General features: G+C 36.6%; 1 protein-coding gene across 2 annotated transcripts in view; it reads left to right on the top strand.

The window, feature by feature from the left end:
* The window catches only part of DNAJC13 (DnaJ heat shock protein family (Hsp40) member C13), a 95,525-nt gene that overhangs the window by 63,645 nt on the left and 14,386 nt on the right, over nucleotides 1-17,494 (top strand). For both annotated transcript variants that reach the window (XM_081159902.1, XM_081159901.1), the window contains 13 exons: nucleotides 1,016-1,151; nucleotides 3,402-3,586; nucleotides 4,029-4,103; nucleotides 5,100-5,219; nucleotides 6,390-6,569; nucleotides 6,684-6,851; nucleotides 8,886-8,999; nucleotides 10,554-10,670; nucleotides 11,970-12,147; nucleotides 13,813-13,904; nucleotides 14,509-14,608; nucleotides 15,796-15,870; nucleotides 16,081-16,193. In XM_081159902.1, the coding sequence (XP_081016028.1) occupies nucleotides 1,016-1,151; nucleotides 3,402-3,586; nucleotides 4,029-4,103; nucleotides 5,100-5,219; nucleotides 6,390-6,569; nucleotides 6,684-6,851; nucleotides 8,886-8,999; nucleotides 10,554-10,670; nucleotides 11,970-12,147; nucleotides 13,813-13,904; nucleotides 14,509-14,608; nucleotides 15,796-15,870; nucleotides 16,081-16,193 (1,653 nt within the window). The remainder of the gene's footprint in view (nucleotides 1-1,015; nucleotides 1,152-3,401; nucleotides 3,587-4,028; nucleotides 4,104-5,099; nucleotides 5,220-6,389; nucleotides 6,570-6,683; nucleotides 6,852-8,885; nucleotides 9,000-10,553; nucleotides 10,671-11,969; nucleotides 12,148-13,812; nucleotides 13,905-14,508; nucleotides 14,609-15,795; nucleotides 15,871-16,080; nucleotides 16,194-17,494) is intronic.

Genomic DNA, 17,494 nt, shown 5'->3' with positions numbered 1-17,494 from the left:
CTAACTGAAAAAGTACAAATTTGGGTTCAGGCTTAGTCATCTGCTGCCACCAGCATTCCCTGGTCCTGCCTCTTCTAGCTTTCTATTAAAATACCAATTCGTAAAAGATGAAATCAGATAAGAGCCACGAAAACTAGGACTGATTGTCTATTAGAAACTTGGAGTAATTTCCACTAATTGCAAGTTCAGTGTTGTTTGTAGAGACAAATAATATCCCTGAATGGGTAGTTAGCACTGAAAATATGCCACTTTAATATATTTGAGACATTTTAATCAAAAGCCTAGGATAGTTTTGAGAAAGTTTTAGCAATTCAGATTCATTTGGGAGAGAGAACAATTAAGATAGGAAGAAATTTGGAATCAGTATTAAATTGCTAGACTTAACCTATCAGATGCTACAATTCTCTATAAAGCTGCAACAGTAAATGTGATAACTGGCACAAGAATCAACATACAGATCAAGGAACACAATATAGCGTAGTAGTTTATGAGCATGGATTTCGGAATTTAGGATTTAGGCTAGGTGTGTTAGCTCTATCACCAGTTGACTTTGTGACCTTTAGGCAAGTGATTTAACAGCTTCTAAAAAATGAGGATAATAATGGTACACATTTCACATGACTGTTTTGAGGATTAAATGAGATAATGTACGTAAGGCACTTAGCACAGGGCATGCCGTAGTACTCAATAAATAGTAGCTCTTATAATTATTTTTATAATAATTCAAACTATCTAGTGTGTAGCAATTTAATGTCATACTTATGGTATAAACCAGTGAGGAAGACATTTTTTAGTAAATGGTATTTAGATCATTGACTAGCTATTTGGGGGAGGAGGGGATTTCACCTTAAAAGTATACCAGCTAGATTACAGTTGAAATGAAATCCTTCTTGTAAAACAAAACAAAATGTGTAACTATGGAAGTTGTTGGTAAAATACAAACCAGCTGTGTTCTGTTTCAGTTGTGAGTGGAGATGTTCCAAATTAAAAGTTCATTATCTCCGCTTACCTACAGGATATGTTTGAAAAAGTAAATAAAGCATATGAATTTTTATGTACCAAATCAGCAAAAATAGTGGATGGACCGGATCCAGAGAATATAATTTTAATTCTGAAAACCCAGAGCATTCTCTTCAACCGCCATAAAGAAGGTAAGGCATTTGTTGCTTTTATTTACTTATTTATTAATATGTCTTTATTGATTTCAGTGGTGAGAGTCATTGATCAGCTGCCTCCTGCACGCCCCCTACTGGGGATTGACCTGAGCAGGAATCAAACTCTGATCTGGATCATAGGTCAATGCTCACCTGCTGAGCCATGCTAGCCATGCAGGCATGTGTTGCTTTTAAATTTTAATTTACCCTCCAGTTAATTCTACCATGTTACTTGTTTCTACAGCTTATTTTACTAGATTTATAATTATTATTGCAAAAGGCTCTTGAAATTGTATTTTAGATACAGCAATAGGGTAGGTTTTCATAGGAAGGCCCAAAATGTTTATTTTATACCTTCCACTTCTTAGCTGTGTTTTCAATATTTTGCATTTCCAGCAAGTTTTCATCGTTCCTTCCTAAAGGACATTTCCATTCTGTGGAAGTACTTGGTTATTTTTTATGTTTAGCCATTTAGTAGCAAACACATTGAGATCTGAAAGGGATCTGGCAGTGTTAGATTGAAGGATGACTCAGTGTTCTTAAATCACATATAAAAGACTCTGCCTATCATAACTCCAAAAGCCTCTAAAGGTTGAAATTGCCAAGAGTGTTTTGGTCTTTAAAAAGCGATAGAAACTTTTCAAATAATTGTATACTTCCCATCATACCTCTTACTTCCTACGGTAGCTGTCAAAAACCTCAGTTTGAAAAACACTGTTATATAAATTAAATAGTTGTGATGGCACAGTACAGGGTTGTTGGGAATTTCCAGCATGTTTGTAGGCCATTTGCAGTAACCCTCACAGTGGCAGCCAAAAAGCTGGGAGTATGTTAAAAACTTTTAAGACTCTGTTGTGGGGAGTTAGGTTCAATATGGCAGGTGTCCATTGGCTTGGGTACTGAACTTGGCTTATAGCACCAAGTGGGAGATCCATTTGCTCTGAAGGGTGATGTTGGGAGAAAAGGAAGAGAGGACGGGGAATCTGACATAAGCAGGTGGAGTGTTGGTTTATTGAAGACAAGCAAAGTTGTAGTTTAAGTACATATTTAAGGGGACAGCATGAGGATCTAGCAATTGGGTCATTAAAGAGTAGCAACTCACTCACTTTTGCATATGAATTGAACACATTTGTAAGCATTTATTTATGTGGCATTTATTACTAATTAGAATGAGTTTAAAGATGTCTTTTTTCAAACCATTGGTTATTTTTTAATGGCTGATAACTCTGTACTAGCCACAAGGTGAGGTGCAGTTGTGGCTCAGCATTGGTTTGTTACCAAGCTCAGACTGTTTTGTCAAGCTGTATTTTCCACTTTTCCCTGGGAGGTTTATACCCAGTGAATTCTGGGGTGGGGGAACCTGATCTGATAGGCTTAAAATGTATTCACTCTTCTTTATTATTACATATATATGTGTATATCTTAGGATTACTAGGACCAGTTTCAGAAGTTTTATTTTTTAAAGCCATTTTAGAAATGAGTTAATGTAAGGCAGATCATCAGTCATACTCAAAGGCAAAAACTTTATGCTGATTTCAAGTGGGATTATAGGGTCACTTATAAAGTCACAGCCAATTTTTATATTCCTCCTGCCTTATAGGTTAGTGAAAAGAACAGAGCAATTGGGCGTCTGTACTTTTCAGCTCTTATTTTTCAGTTTATTTATTAAAACATGAAATTAGCCAAATACAGTTAATAAATTATTTCTTTTTTGTATTTCTAGAACAAATTATATTCAGTATTTTCAAATGTTCCTTTTACAATAACTGGTGAAATAGAAAAGAACACTTGTTATTCAGAAAGTAGAATATAAAATACTCTCATTTAAGTCAAATGTCTTTCACTCTTTTCTTTACAAAGAAGTATGAATGTCATGATTGTTAATACAGTCTCTGGTGTGTTGACTATATCTTGATGTCTGTGATCAGGTGAGAAGATCACACGGACAACACAGAAAGTTGATATTCTGCAGAGGATCAAACGTTAAAATCAGTTAATCTACCAGAAAATATTCTTTTACTGGTGGAAACATTTTAGAGAAATCAACCAAATGAGTTTGCTAGAAAAATAAAAGATCCAAAGGATTTGTAATTGTTTTAATTAGGAGACATTTAAGATGTTGAATATTTTATCTTTTTTTTTTTAAGGCAATGTAATTGAAGAGTGTCAAAATTAACTTAAAGCCATGGCATGATCAGTTTTTGTTTTCCTTGTTATCTCCCCAACACTAATCTTTGGTTATTTCAGATTTACAGCCTTATAAATATGCAGGATACCCCATGCTGATTAGGACTATAACAATGGAGACTTCAGATGACCTCCTCTTTTCAAAAGAATCACCTTTGTTGCCTGCTGCAGTAGAGCTGGCTTTCCACACTGTCAACTGCTCAGCCCTCAATGCTGAAGAACTCCGAAGGGAAAATGGAATTGAGGTGATAGGAACGACCTTTGTGGTTACCTTCAAGCTAGTCTAGGCACATTGTATGACTTGGTAATAGAGAATTCACCAAGTACAAATGCAGTTGATATAATTTGTTTAATTTATGCCAACAGATAACAATGTTATAGTCCCTATATTCTTGTACCAAATTAAAGGTAGAAATGGAGCTTTATTTGATAATGTGAGTTGGAAAGTATTAGATTCAAAATTGGTGAACTTACTATTGTTTAAAAAGTAGCTTATTGGGACCACTTGAAAAGAAACTTTTAGGAGTCCTTTGTTTACTTGTTTATTTAACAAATATTAATTGAGCATCCACTTACTTATTCAGGTATCTAATATTGAAGGATTGTTAATATTTTATTACTACTAGAAAAGGCTTTTCAGACTTTAAGTCAGAATGGGAACTTAATGGCTGGCTTCTTTCTCTGCAGGTGTTACAAGAGGCATTTAGTCGCTGTGTGGCTGTCTTGAATCGTTCTAGTAAACCAAGTGACATGTCAGTACAGGTGAGGCTAAACATATGGTTCCAAGAAAATTACACTATACTTGTAGTTCAGACTTGAACATCTATGAGAACCACTTGGAGGGCTCTTTAAACCATGGGTTGCCAAGCCACACCTCCCCATCTCCTACCCACAGAGTTTCTGATTCCGTGGGTCTGGGGTAGGGGCCTGAAAATATGCTTTTTTAAATCAGATTCTCAGGTAATAATGATGGTCTGTGTATCACACTTTAAGAACCACTGCACTAAATCACTTGTGATCTATTGGCTTTATTTTTTCCCCTTACATTAGATAATAGTATAATGAACCCGTATGTCCTCATTACCCAGTGTCACATATTTGCTGTTTGGCCATTCTTACTTCACTCATCTGCCACCCCTCCCTGTTTTCCTTTTCTACTTCCCTCCCCCTCTCGAGTATTTAATGGGCTTATTTTCTGCTATGGTTACAATCATTGAACACTTGATGGAAACCCGTCAGGGATTTATTAAGGGCGTTATAGGACGCATCCTTTATGTGGCCCACCACACGTAGAACGTGGAGCGGTTGAGTGCAGGCCTCTGAGTGCAGGCACAGATAGAATTCCCATTCTCCCGTGTTAGTACGCTGGGTAAAAGCATTTCAATCCAGAGGCCTGCCAACTTTTGTATAAAGGGCCAGAGAATAAACAGTTGAGGCTTTCGGGCTACATCTTGACTATTTTTGTGTGTGTTTTTATAACTCTTTAAAAATGTAAAAACCATTCTTAGCTCCCTGGCCATCTAAGATAGGCCATGGTCGATTTGGCCCATGTACCATAGTGGCCATGATGTGCCAACCCTGCATCTACAGGAAATCTTAACCAGAAATACTAGTGATTTAATAGAAATATTCTGTTTAATTTTAAAGCACTATATATATCATTAAGCATTATTCATGAATCTCTGCCGATTTGATTCCTACTGTCTAAAGCAAGGAATGCACATGTGACTCTTTTTTGCTTTGTTACGTTGTCTGCAGGTGTGTGGACACATAAGTAAATGCTACAGTGTGGCTGCTCAGTTTGAAGAATGCCGAGAGAAGATTACAGAAATGCCTGGCATCATCAAGGATCTCTGTCGGGTGCTGTATTTTGGCAAGGTAGAGGTCATCTGTCATGCTTTCAGGGTAGAGTCAGCAGTGGGTCTTCTTTTTTAGTAGCCAGTCTCCAATTTATAAACAAGTTGTTTTCCCCAAGTTATTGTTATTATTATTTTTTAATCCTCACCTGAGGATATGTTTGAGTTTTAGAGAGAGAGGAAAGGAGAAAGACAGAGTGAAAAACATCGATGCGAGAAACATTGATCTGTTGCCTCCCACACATGCCCCTAGTGGGGATCGAACCCGCAACCCAGGCATGTGCTCTTACCAGGAATCAAACCCGCAACCTTTTGGTACATGGGATGACACTCCAACCAACTGAGCCACCCAGCCAGGGCAAACCCCTAATTATTTTTAAGTAAATTGTTTGGATCTCTTAAGAGCATTTTTCACAGAAGCATTGCTGTAAGTGAAGGCTTTTGTTCCTAAGCTGGCCCACAAAGAATAAGACTAGAGTGACATAGTTTAAAGAGAAATGGGTCTCATCTGAACATTAGGAGAAAGGCAGGGAAGAAAGAGATAATAAATAAATCTAATGAAAGTAAAGGACCACATAAAACCTGAAACTTAGCCAGGTCACTGCCTCGAGGGAAGAAAGCCTTTAGGGATCTGAGAGCTTACTGTTTTCCCTTAATCTAGTACTGCTGAGGCAAGGAGAGAGATTTCTTAGATGACTAGACAGAGTGAGAGTTGTATTGGAGTAGAATAGGATTGGGGTGTTGATGCTGGATAAGGCAACTAGAAATAAAGGGATCTGATGAAAATATGTCCTCAATTATATTTACTTGATGTTCTTAGAAGTATTTAGTAAGAACAAGCTTTGATACAGAGAAGTAAATTCGTATACCTGCACTAAAGATATTGATAAATTTAAGTTCATTGGCATGTGAGTTACTGTTAATGCCTTGTCAGTATTTTTAAAAATTAAAACTTCAAGAAATGAAATGAAAAGTATTCTCAAGTTTTTGAGCGTTAGTCTCAAAGATAATAATTCTGTGTTTTGTCATAGGGTCACTTTTAATTTTAGGCTTTAAAGGATATTGGAAATGAAAATGTAAGAGGAGGTAAATATTTTGCATAATAAGATAGCTAGATTGACACACATTCACATCCAGTTTCTCTTGGGAGCTTCTTTTTAACTAATCAATTCCATTTTTTTTATTCTCTCAGAGCATTCCACGGGTGGCCGCTCTTGGGGTAGAGTGTGTCAGTTCTTTTGCTGTAGATTTCTGGCTACAGACACACCTGTTTCAGGCTGGAATTTTGTGGTATATGCTTGGTTATCTGTTTAATTACGACTACACACTAGAAGAGAGTGGCATTCAGAAAAGCGAAGAAACAAACCAGCAGGTAACTTTAACACTGCTGTTTTTAACATATGTTCCATACAGTTTGAGTTCACAAAGTTACTGTGTTATCTGTAAGATAACAGATCTACTTTAATGTCTTAATTTTTTTAAACAGGAAGTAGCCAACAGCCTTGCCAAACTGAGTGTCCAAGCTCTCAGCCGCCTTGGAGGGTATCTGCCTGGAGAACAAGCAACCCCGGAAAACCCCACCATAAGGAAAAGCTTGTCTGGCATGCTGACACCCTACGTTGCTAGGAAACTCGCTGTGGTCAGTGCTACTGAGGTAGGTGCTTCAGAGGTAGCCTGGGTGTTGATGAGTTTTGATGAGTATTGCAAGGTCCTTTAAGTAATGCAGGAACATAACAAAGCTGATTGCTGCAGGAGAACTAAAAATTGAAAACGTTTACATGCTTGTTCTCAACCAAGAAATTCAGTTTATTGTGGATCGATGCTAATGATATTATCTCTACAAGTGCAGTCTTTCTGTAAGGATAAATTAACTGCATTTTTCTCACTTGTGCAGCTACCATGATTCTTTTTTTTTTTTTATTCCTCACCTGAGGATATGTATGTGTTTTTTAATTGATTTTGAGAGAGAGAGAGAGAGAAACATACATCAATGTGAGAGAGCCAAACCCACTCTGACACGGGATAGAACCTGCAACCTTTTGGTGCACCGGACGATGTTCCAACCTACTGAGACACCCAGCCAGGGCAGAGCCACCATAATTCTTAACTAATCTTGAGTCACAAAGGGACAGGACAAGAGAGGAAACTTGGAATGGTGTTTCCCAATAGGCAGAGGACTGAGAGGCAGAAGACCCAGAATTTATTTTTAGCTGTTTCTCATAAGCTATAACTTGTTTAGACCAAGGTTTGAAATCCCAAAAGTAAATACACACACACACACATTCATGACAAAAATAAGCATGACCTTGGCAGATCTCCCCACTTTGGCCTCTTTTGTGAGGCTCACTGAGGAACAACCTATGACTGTAGCATTAGAGATTTAACCCTATAGAAATCCATTAAACATACTATTGTGAAACTTTAAATTATAAAGCTATATTTAAAGGCATTAGAACATGTTTAAAGTATTTCAAGTGAAAAGACCAGCTCCCATTCTGGTATTAAAAAGAAATGAAAGGGTGGATGAATCTGTACCAATATGTTTTAAGTGTAATTATCCCTGAGTGGCAAAATTGTAGGCTATTTTTATATTATTTTGTGTTCTCTAGTGATTATCTAATATTTTTGTGAGGAAAAAGTCCTCAGGGTTCTAAGTGTATTTTTGGAATTTATAACAGCTTATTGCTTTTCATCCGACCTGCTCGGCCTGTTTTCAGCGCGGGGCGTTGTTCCCAGCACCTCTGATTAAGGGGAGAGCGTTAGATGCCGTCCTTGATCTTCGTTCTTTCTCTGGGCTTTATGTTTGTTAACGTGATGGGTTTTGCTGACTGAAAATAAGTTGTTGATTAACTACTACAGCAAAAAAACACCATTTAGCATTTCAAAATCTTCGTCTGAACTTCACCTAGACTCATTCAGTGCTTATTTTAAACTTGTAGTTCTTAAAGTTTTACAGTTTTCCTACAGATACATTTTTTCAGTCATTTTACTTAACATTTTGGAAACAAGGGTTGGATGTCTTTGTATAAGATGGACGTAATAACCCGCTGCTTTCCTCCTGGAATAGAGCTCGTGAATGTAAAATGTAAAATTTTACTAAAACATACGAAGGAGAGTCAAATGCCTCTGTGTATGTCTACTGTCGAGGAGAGCTAAGCGAAGGGAAGGCACACTGGGCAGGGAAGCCTTCAGAAGCAGTGCCTGCAGAACCACTTCCTTCAGTTTTGAATCAGGGCTTGGCCAAGAAAATCGGAACCGACTCTGCCCATACATTTTACTTCCCCTCCTAGGAGTATGCCTCATAAAGACCTAGATTTTGTTTTCAAATATATGTGTATAAAGGCAGTAGGATTCTTTTTAAGTTTATGTTTACTGAGTGCTTATTAAATGCTTTAACACAAATATCTTGTGTGACTTGCACCAAAGTACAGCCAGTGTTAAGCATGTGAAGTTGAACAGATTCCAATTTGAGCCTCCTTTTCACCACTTAAGGATTGTGAGACCCAGAACAAATAGTTCGCCTGCTCTCAGCCCTGCTTTTTCTCAGGTGCAAATGGGTAATATTATCTAACTTGTTCGAATTTTTGAGATCCTTATTATTGAGCTCCATTATACTTAAGACAGTTATAATGAATGATAACTTCAGTATTTTTTTTCTAAATGTTGCAAAACTTATTCTGTCTCTTAGATTTTGAAGATGCTTAACAGCAACACAGAGAACCCCTATTTGATATGGAACAATTCTACAAGGGCAGAACTACTTGAATTTCTTGAATCCCAACAAGAAAACATGATTAAAAAAGTAAGTTACTGTTTTATAAAATTCTTGGGTAACTTACTCTGATGGAATCTCTGGAAATGTAACTTTAATATTGACAAAACAGAAGCCCATTGTTTCTCCTTTTGGTGTTAATCAAGTTTATATATAACTTTTTGCCACCTGGTATTTGGCCCATTTAAGAACACTTCTTACTGTGTTTAGTAATACATTAGGATTTTTTGTTTTTGTTATCACTTATATGTAGCTATCTTCTATTTTAACTAGTTTTTGTACCCAGAAGCCCTGCTTTAATTGTTCTCTTCAGCCTCTTTTCCCCAGTAAATCCAAATTGCTTTTTGGTATCAGAATTGAATAATTTCTCCTATTCTGACACCTTCCAGTGGAGAAGCTGTTAAACTATTAAAAACAACACAACAAAAAACACCAGTAGGATGGGAAATAAGGAGAAAGACTGGATGATACATACACTAGATGGTTGGGTCTTGACAGTTTAAAAGATAATTATGCTTGCAAATTTGGTATTTATTAAAGAGTAACCATCACTATTATGTCCTCAGTTATTCAAAATTTGTTTTTGGACTCATTTTATGATAGTTGTTCAGAGCTCTTTATAGATGGAAGTTTCGAGAATTGCAAAGCTAGGGAAAAGAAGTCTTGGTTTTCTATATATGGCCCATTGTTTTACCAGAGACATCTTCTCTTTCTTCAGCACTTTACAGTTTATTGTGTACTTTTACATGTTATTTTAGTCCCACCTAAATTCTGTATGATTTCAACCTTAATCTTCATCGGGACTTTTTTCTCCCATTCCTCTTTTTTTTCTTCTTTTTCTTAAATCCTCACTTGAGGATATGTTTTTATTGATTTTTAGAGGGAGGAAGGGGGATAGAGAGAGGGAAAGTGATGTGAGAGAAACATCTATTGGTTGCCTCCAGTACATGCCCCAACCAGGGATTGAACTCTTAACCTTGGTATGTGCTCTGACTGGTAATCGAACCCACAACCTTTTTGGTGTATGGATGACTCTCCAACCTAGCCACCCGGCCAGGGCTTTCCCATTCCTCTTTTATGCCTTTTCCTTAAATGGAAACTTCCTGGTTTATCAACCTATTCAGAGACCCTGTTTTCCAGCACTTTGTTTAATGTATTACTTTTTAAGACCAGTCCAAATGTGTTCACTTAGCTCTATAACCCCATATCTGACTAGGCCAAGTGCAGGCTGAATGGAGTGAGAAGAGCCAAGTATCATACTTTATGAGCACTAGCTCCAAGACACTTCATTGGCTGACCTCTGTGATCTTTTAAAATTTTTAAATGAGTTATAATATTAATCTTTGGACTAGAAAAATAACAACTCTACTCCTATTCCAAAGTCCACATTATTGGTTAATAAACCTTACAATTGCAATCAATGCTGTATGTGTATCCTACCACATTTTTTCTCTCTGGAAAATGAATGAGTCTTTTAAGCTATTTATATGTTAAGTTGTTAAGCTGAATATGTGGATAGATTTATACACCAGACACTAATGATTCTGATTCATATCTAACAGTCTTATTTTCTTTTTTTAAAAGGGTGATTGTGACAAAACTTACGGATCAGAATTTGTCTATAGTGATCACGCCAAAGAACTTATTGTAGGCGAGATTTTTGTTAGAGTGTATAACGAAGTCCCTACTTTCCAGCTAGAGGTAAGTTCTCTACTTTTAGTTTTGTCTGATACTTTTGCTCATTTGTTATTGAAAGCTACTTGTTCATCATGCTATATACATAAAAATAATTCCTGTTCTTTGCCAGATGATTTATACCAGCCTGGCTATGTGATGGGGTAACCATTGATAACTTATGAGCTTCTTTATTTTGAATGTTGAAGAATTTAATTTTATGGATTCATTAGTAAGTTATTCCTTGCCCAGCTGTTCCTTATGTTATGCATACTACTATCTACTGTGTCATGTATATATGCCTTCAATTTCCTAGTCTCTTATGGAAGTGCAAGGCCACTTACACACTCAGCTCCATCATATAGAATATCAGATCACCAGACAGAAGTCCTTCTCTGGCTGAGTATTAGAAGAAAATAAGAAAATATAGACGGAGAACAAAGATTTTTTAAAGATGATTGGGGTCACACCACCTCATCTCTTGTGATGTTCCCTAATCACTTCCAGAAGCAAATGAGGAGCTGCTGCTGCTGCTGCTTAGTGTTTGGGGATCATGTAGGAATATTTTGTTGTAGGTTTTTTGTTTGTTTGTTTTGTGTGTTATTTGGAGGGGATGGCAAGGAGGATTTGGTGATTGATTGATTTATAAGGAGGGAAGAAGTGAAGCTTTGTTTTAGACTTTGCTCTTAGCAAAAAAGGAATTTACTAAACCATAATGTGTGTCATTTAGCTCTTAAGCAGAATGAATCCAGTGATTTATAAACTCTTTGAAAGCTATTCTTTGAGTTTATATTCTAAATATGTATAATTCTTAAATATAAATATATAACCACAATGTTATTAATTATTGGCAAAGAGAAGATATACTCTAATCTCAGAATTGTTATACTAAAGTACTGATGGGAGTGTATCTGATCTCTAATATATTGGGACAGAAAATGTTGAGAAACACTTCATAGTACAACTGGGTTTTATCCCGCCTGCGCCCTTTTTTTTTTTTAAATCCTCGCGCTAGGATGTTTTTCTTACCATTGATTCTAGAGAGAGAGGAAGGGGGGAGAGAGAAACATTGATTGGTTGCCTCCTATACCGCACCCAACTGGGGATTGAGCCCAGAACCTGGGTATGTACCCTGACCAGGGAATCGAACCCACAACCCTTCACTGCAGGGGATGATGCTCTACCCTCTGAGCCATATCGGCCAAGGCTTACAAATAGTTGTATATATGTGTATGTATAATTTAATCACTTTCATAGCTTGAGTCTTTGTTGTTTTTATAAGTTATTTCTGAGGGCACACATGTCTATAAATATTTCTCCACTCAGGTTCCAAAAGCGTTTGCTGCAAGTCTCTTGGATTACATAGGCTCCCAGGCCCAGTACCTCCATACATTCATGGCTATCACGCATGCGGCAAAAGTGGAGTCAGAGCAACACGGAGACCGCTTGCCAAGAGTGGAAATGGCTTTGGAGGCTCTGAGAAATGTCATAAAGTATAATCCAGGTGTGTGACTATACCCTTGATCACGTAGATCTTTATAGTAGAGGTCCCAGAAAATCCAATTCTCAGTTTTATCAGGGAAAATTACTTAGTTATAATGCTATACCTGATATAACTTTAAGAGGACTTGACCTCACCATATTTTTATCTGTAAACAGGAGGCTGGAAAGAGAGGTCAAGACACCATGTTTGTAAGAATCTCAGTGAATTGAAAGGGCAGAATAACCTGATGGTGGATAAAGTGATCTAATTGTTGCCTCTTCTGGTCCTTAACACAATGCCATGTGCATGTGGATATTCACATTTTTGAAAAACTGCCTGAAGTTTTTGTTGTATAAAATTTGAAATGATAAAAATGTGAGCATTTTCATTTTAAAACATCTTTAAGAGGATAGTTCCAAAAACATTATCACTCTTGCCTGACTCCGGGGAGGTAGATGAGTGAAAATCTGAATGCTTCTTCCAATTCTAGCTTTATAACAAATGTAGAATATAAAACCTAAAACAATACAAATTGAATTTAAGTTACTTTTAATAATTATCTTTCAGGTACTTTTTTGCTCTTTTCAGTATGTATTACAATATTAAAATTCTGATTTTTTTTGTTTATTGCAAACAGATTATTCCAATAAAACAACAGTAATTAAATCGTGTTAGGAAAATTAGTCATTTCCATGGTATACATTGGGATGTTATTAAAGGCAGTGTTAAAAACTCTGAGGAAAATTTCATTTTTTTATTGTGTGGAGTTGGCATAGTAGAACATTACTAGTGGTGTATTAGGTACAAAGTAATTGTAGCAAAGCAGGCTGTTGACTTGGAACTTATAAAAATTGAGGAAGGGCTTGCACAAAAATTTCTATTTTGATCACATCTGTAAAGTTCATGTATCAGGATCACATGGTCACTTGTAATTTAGAAGTATGATTTATGTGTCCTTGATGGACTTATGATAATTCTCACCTGTTAAGAAGTCGTTTACAAATGAATTTAGGGATTATAGTGAATTATCTTATGGAGCCTCAAAAGATTACAAATTATACTATATGTTACAGTATAATAAAAGGAAATATATGCTGAACAAAACCTTAATGTTTAATGCTTTTGTTTCATTTACAACAAAATTTTAGTGAATATGTACGATTGGGATTCGAGGTGGATAGGAATGGAAATACAGTTTAAATTTACATATTTTCACAAGTAGCCCTTTAATATGCATATCGTTGTTTATTTGTAATGTAGTCCTCAGGTGGCAAAATTCTAACTCAGTCTTAATTAAAAGCCAAATGATGTCACACGCTCCCAAAATATAATTAGGCCGAGGTAGATGGGGGTGGTCATAGCTCTAAGCTCTAGAGATAAAGAATGTAATTACCACCTTTTATTTTTGGGTTCTATTTGTTAAATTTCTTGTTTTCAGCCTGAGGCTAGAAGTGGGGATGGAAATGGCAACAAGAAAGACATAGGGAACGCTAATAGCTTACTCTTTGCTTAAGATTTACTGCAGCTTAGAGATATTTTATTTACCTCACACTACAAACATTGAGGAAAGGTTATTAGAGACTCATAACTGACAGTAAACAGCAGTGTGTATTGGTTTTCTGGAGGTTTGCAATTTAGGACATCTCTTGGAAATAGAAAAATAAACATTTTGTTCTTATTCCCTAGGCTCTGAAAGTGAATGCATTGGGCACTTTAAATTAATATTTTCTCTTCTCCGAGTCCACGGAGCTGGTCAAGTGCAGCAGTTGGCTTTGGAGGTAAAAGAGCGTTGTACTAAGCATGTTACCTTTCCTGCCACTTTCTGTGTTTGGTTTGAGCCTTGATTAATCACCACCTGCAGCTGAATGGAAGTTTACATGTGTCTGGTTTTTTTCATTTTGACTATTAAGCCAAGTGAATATGTTTTTAAAATTTGAATTAATTTACTTAAACCAAGTCCCAGTAGTGAGGATCATCGTCTTCCCAACACTCTCAGCCCTGCATCTGTAACTGGGAAACAGCGCAGTGTACACCTTAGTTCTGCAGCATGTAGGGCTGAAGGCTTTTTAACAAACCTCAGGATTGTGAATTGCTGCTAAAATATATGTTAGATCCTTTTACTGAGTTCCTACCTCTAAATTAATACGAAGCTAATGTACACAATGTAGACATGAGCATTAACACTTTTATTATTTCCCAAAAGGTCAAAACCAGTCTTTTAAAATTAAACTTCTCTCTAAATATTGAATGTTTTGTCCTCCAAACCTTTTTCTCACTTTTGTGAAGCCTTAAGTATTTTGTAGGTCTGGCTAAATTGACTTAATTTGTTTTAGGTCAGAAATTATTTCCAGAATTCTTACTAACCTGTTGATTAATTTACAGGTTGTGAATATAGTGACATCTAACCAAGATTGTGTCAACAATATTGCTGAATCAATGGTTCTGTCCAATTTGTTGGCTCTTCTGCATTCGTTACCATCGAGTACGTATATTCACAAGTGGAATTTGGGAACCATTGCATGGCCAACCTATAGAGGAGAGCGGTTATGCAGATGGCACAGAGCTGCCAACATCGTGTTACCCATGTTTTGGTTTCAAAATATTTTCAGTGCTATTCTTTATATTAGATTTGTCTTCCTAATTATGTTTTACCATTAAATTAATAAAAGTATTTTGCAGTTTTCCTATCAAAAGTTGAAAGTCAGAGGTGAGAGAGTTCTAAAAGCAAAAGAAAATAACAGGGATTTCATTTTGCTGAGTATAAACTACACATGAGTAATTGAGGATTGACTAATATTCCATGGTTTACTAACAAATACAGTTGGTCTTGGATGATAGAAAAAAGTACTGAAGATAAAAATTACCCTGTGGTTAGCCTAGAGTTGAATTCTGCATTATTTGTCCTTTAATGATTTAATGCTAATAGAGACTCTTGTCACCAAAATGAGGTCAATTTTTAAAAATATACCAACCTGAATTTTTTTAATACGGCATGTATTAATTAGTATTGTTCTCCTGCCTGGTAACTTAGTCCAGTCCAGATAATCACCCTTTGTTGTTTCAGTCTCAGCCTAATACTTGGCAGTCTCCAACCTCTTTGCCAGCTCTTTATTTCTTTGGTCACCTGTCTCTCATTGCCATTTGGCTGTAGAAGACTCTAGTCCAGTAGCCCAGTATAATTCCATGACAAGGAGTGGGAGGTGCACTGGGTCCAGAAGGATTCTAGTAAGTCTTAGATTGGAATAGTGTCTTGCAACCACTGTTTCCTGTGCATTTCTCTAAGACAGTACTACCAGATGAAAATCTTAGATGCCTGATTAGAGTGTCCTCTGGTGTCAGGATGTGAGAAGATTTTGTTTTTGCAGTGAACAGTGAGAGGTAGGACAGTATAGCAGTTGGTTATGAATGTGCACTTTGGAATCAGACTGGCCTCCATACAAAACCGAGCTATACTACGCGTTGGATGCAAAACCGTGGACCGGTTAAACCGGGCCTCAGCTTCCTCATTCATAACGAGGCCATGATAATGTCCATCTTGCTGGGTATTGTGAAGATAGAAGTGTGATATCCTGTTTAGAGCACCTAGTTCAGTGCCTGGCTCAGAAGTGATACCCAGTAAATGTAAGCTTCCTGGCGATGGCATTCCTTGAAATGTCTTTTCCTCTGCAGGTCGTCAGCTTGTTCTGGAAACTCTTTATGCTTTGACATCAAGTACAAAAATAATCAAAGAAGCAATGGCAAAAGGTAATGTGTGGAGTGCTTTCTCGTCCAGTCATACTCAGTGATGATGAAGCTGCTTTGGATATTTCTGTAAACTAGAAGAATGCTTTGTAAGGCTTACAGCTTTAGAAAAAATCAGTTGCATTGAGTTAAAGGTTGAAAAAGAATTCACTAATTAGAAAGGTTATATTTTTAATGTATAATATAAATACTAATTCTCTTTTTCCTTCGTAGGAGCTTTGATTTATTTACTAGATATGTTCTGCAATTCAACACATCCACAGGTTCGAGCCCAAACAGCAGAACTTTTTGCTAAAATGACAGCAGATAAACTAATAGGTCCAAAGGTGAGCACAAAATAGATTCTTAGAACTAAATAAATTATTAAAGTTCTGTTACTTGGAGACTGATTTCATGAAGTTTACCAAAGTCCAAGAAGGCGAGGATAAGGAAATGATGATGTGAAAATTAGAAGATTGACATGCTTGAAATTGTTCCTATATATTACTAGTTTGAGGAAAGTTGTAGTTGGGGAAGCCTGCACTGGAATTGAGAAGTTTTAAGAGAGTTTGGATTATGGTAATAAGTTGCTTATCTCCTTTGCAGAAAGAACAAAAGTATATTTAAGTTATGACAGAGGATAGTTCCAAATAGAATTCCATCCAGACACAACTATTGTCCATCTCCTTCTGTCATTAGCTCAGTTACACAAGACATAGTGCTCACGGAAGCATGTCTGCGCCAGCCCACAAGCAGCAGAGTCATGTCGGAGCACCATGATTTAAGACTCCTGAGCCCCTGCTTCCGGTGTCTGGCTTTACATCACTAAACAAGATTCAGTTCTTTCTTTCTTGTCTGATCTCTCAGTCTACGTGTGGAAAGTCTGTCGTCACAAGACCTTACACAGTTGTACTTCAGGAATAAGGTCAATAGTCTGTCATCAGCAGGGTTGAGGAGATGAAGGAGGTTACATTTGTGCGCCTATAGAAGGGTCTATAGGAATATTCTGTATGGATACTGATATTTAATATTGAGTTCTCTTAAAGCTAGAGTTGGGTAGCCCATAATTATAATATTTAATACTACATGTTTTAAATAATGTTTTAGGTGTTTAAAATAAATATGTGCTGCTATTGACTGAGCTCTTCAGTAAATTTTTTGACCTTTGAAATAAATGAGGAACAAATTTTATTGAGGTGAATATATTTATACTTAAATTTTCTGTATAGGAAAAATACAAGTGTCAGCTCCTTAGTTGAATGTTTTGCAGCAAGAATTTCTAGAACTGGGGTCAGTAAACTTTTTTTTCCCTTTTTTGTAACAGCTTTATTTAGATGTAATTGACATAGCACACAATTCTCACATACGAAGTGTACAATTCAGTGATTTTACTATATTTAGAGATTGGACAACCACAGTTAACTTTAGAACATCTTCGTGAACCTGGGGTGGGTGACATTCTCTTCAGTGCTCCCTCCCCATTCCCTGTCTTCCTAGAACCTGGTAACCACTCACCTACTTTCTGTCTCCATAGATTTGCCTATTCTAGGCATTTCATAGAGATGGAATCATACACTATGTGGTCTTCTGTGACTAGTTTCTGTCACTTAGCATAGTGTTTTCAAGGTTTATCTATGTTGTAGCAAGT

This window comes from Miniopterus schreibersii, assembly GCF_964146895.1.
Source record: "Miniopterus schreibersii genome assembly, chromosome: 15".
In the NCBI taxonomy this organism is placed as follows: domain Eukaryota; kingdom Metazoa; phylum Chordata; class Mammalia; order Chiroptera; family Miniopteridae; genus Miniopterus; species Miniopterus schreibersii.
This window is presented reverse-complemented; position numbering and strand designations above follow the sequence as displayed.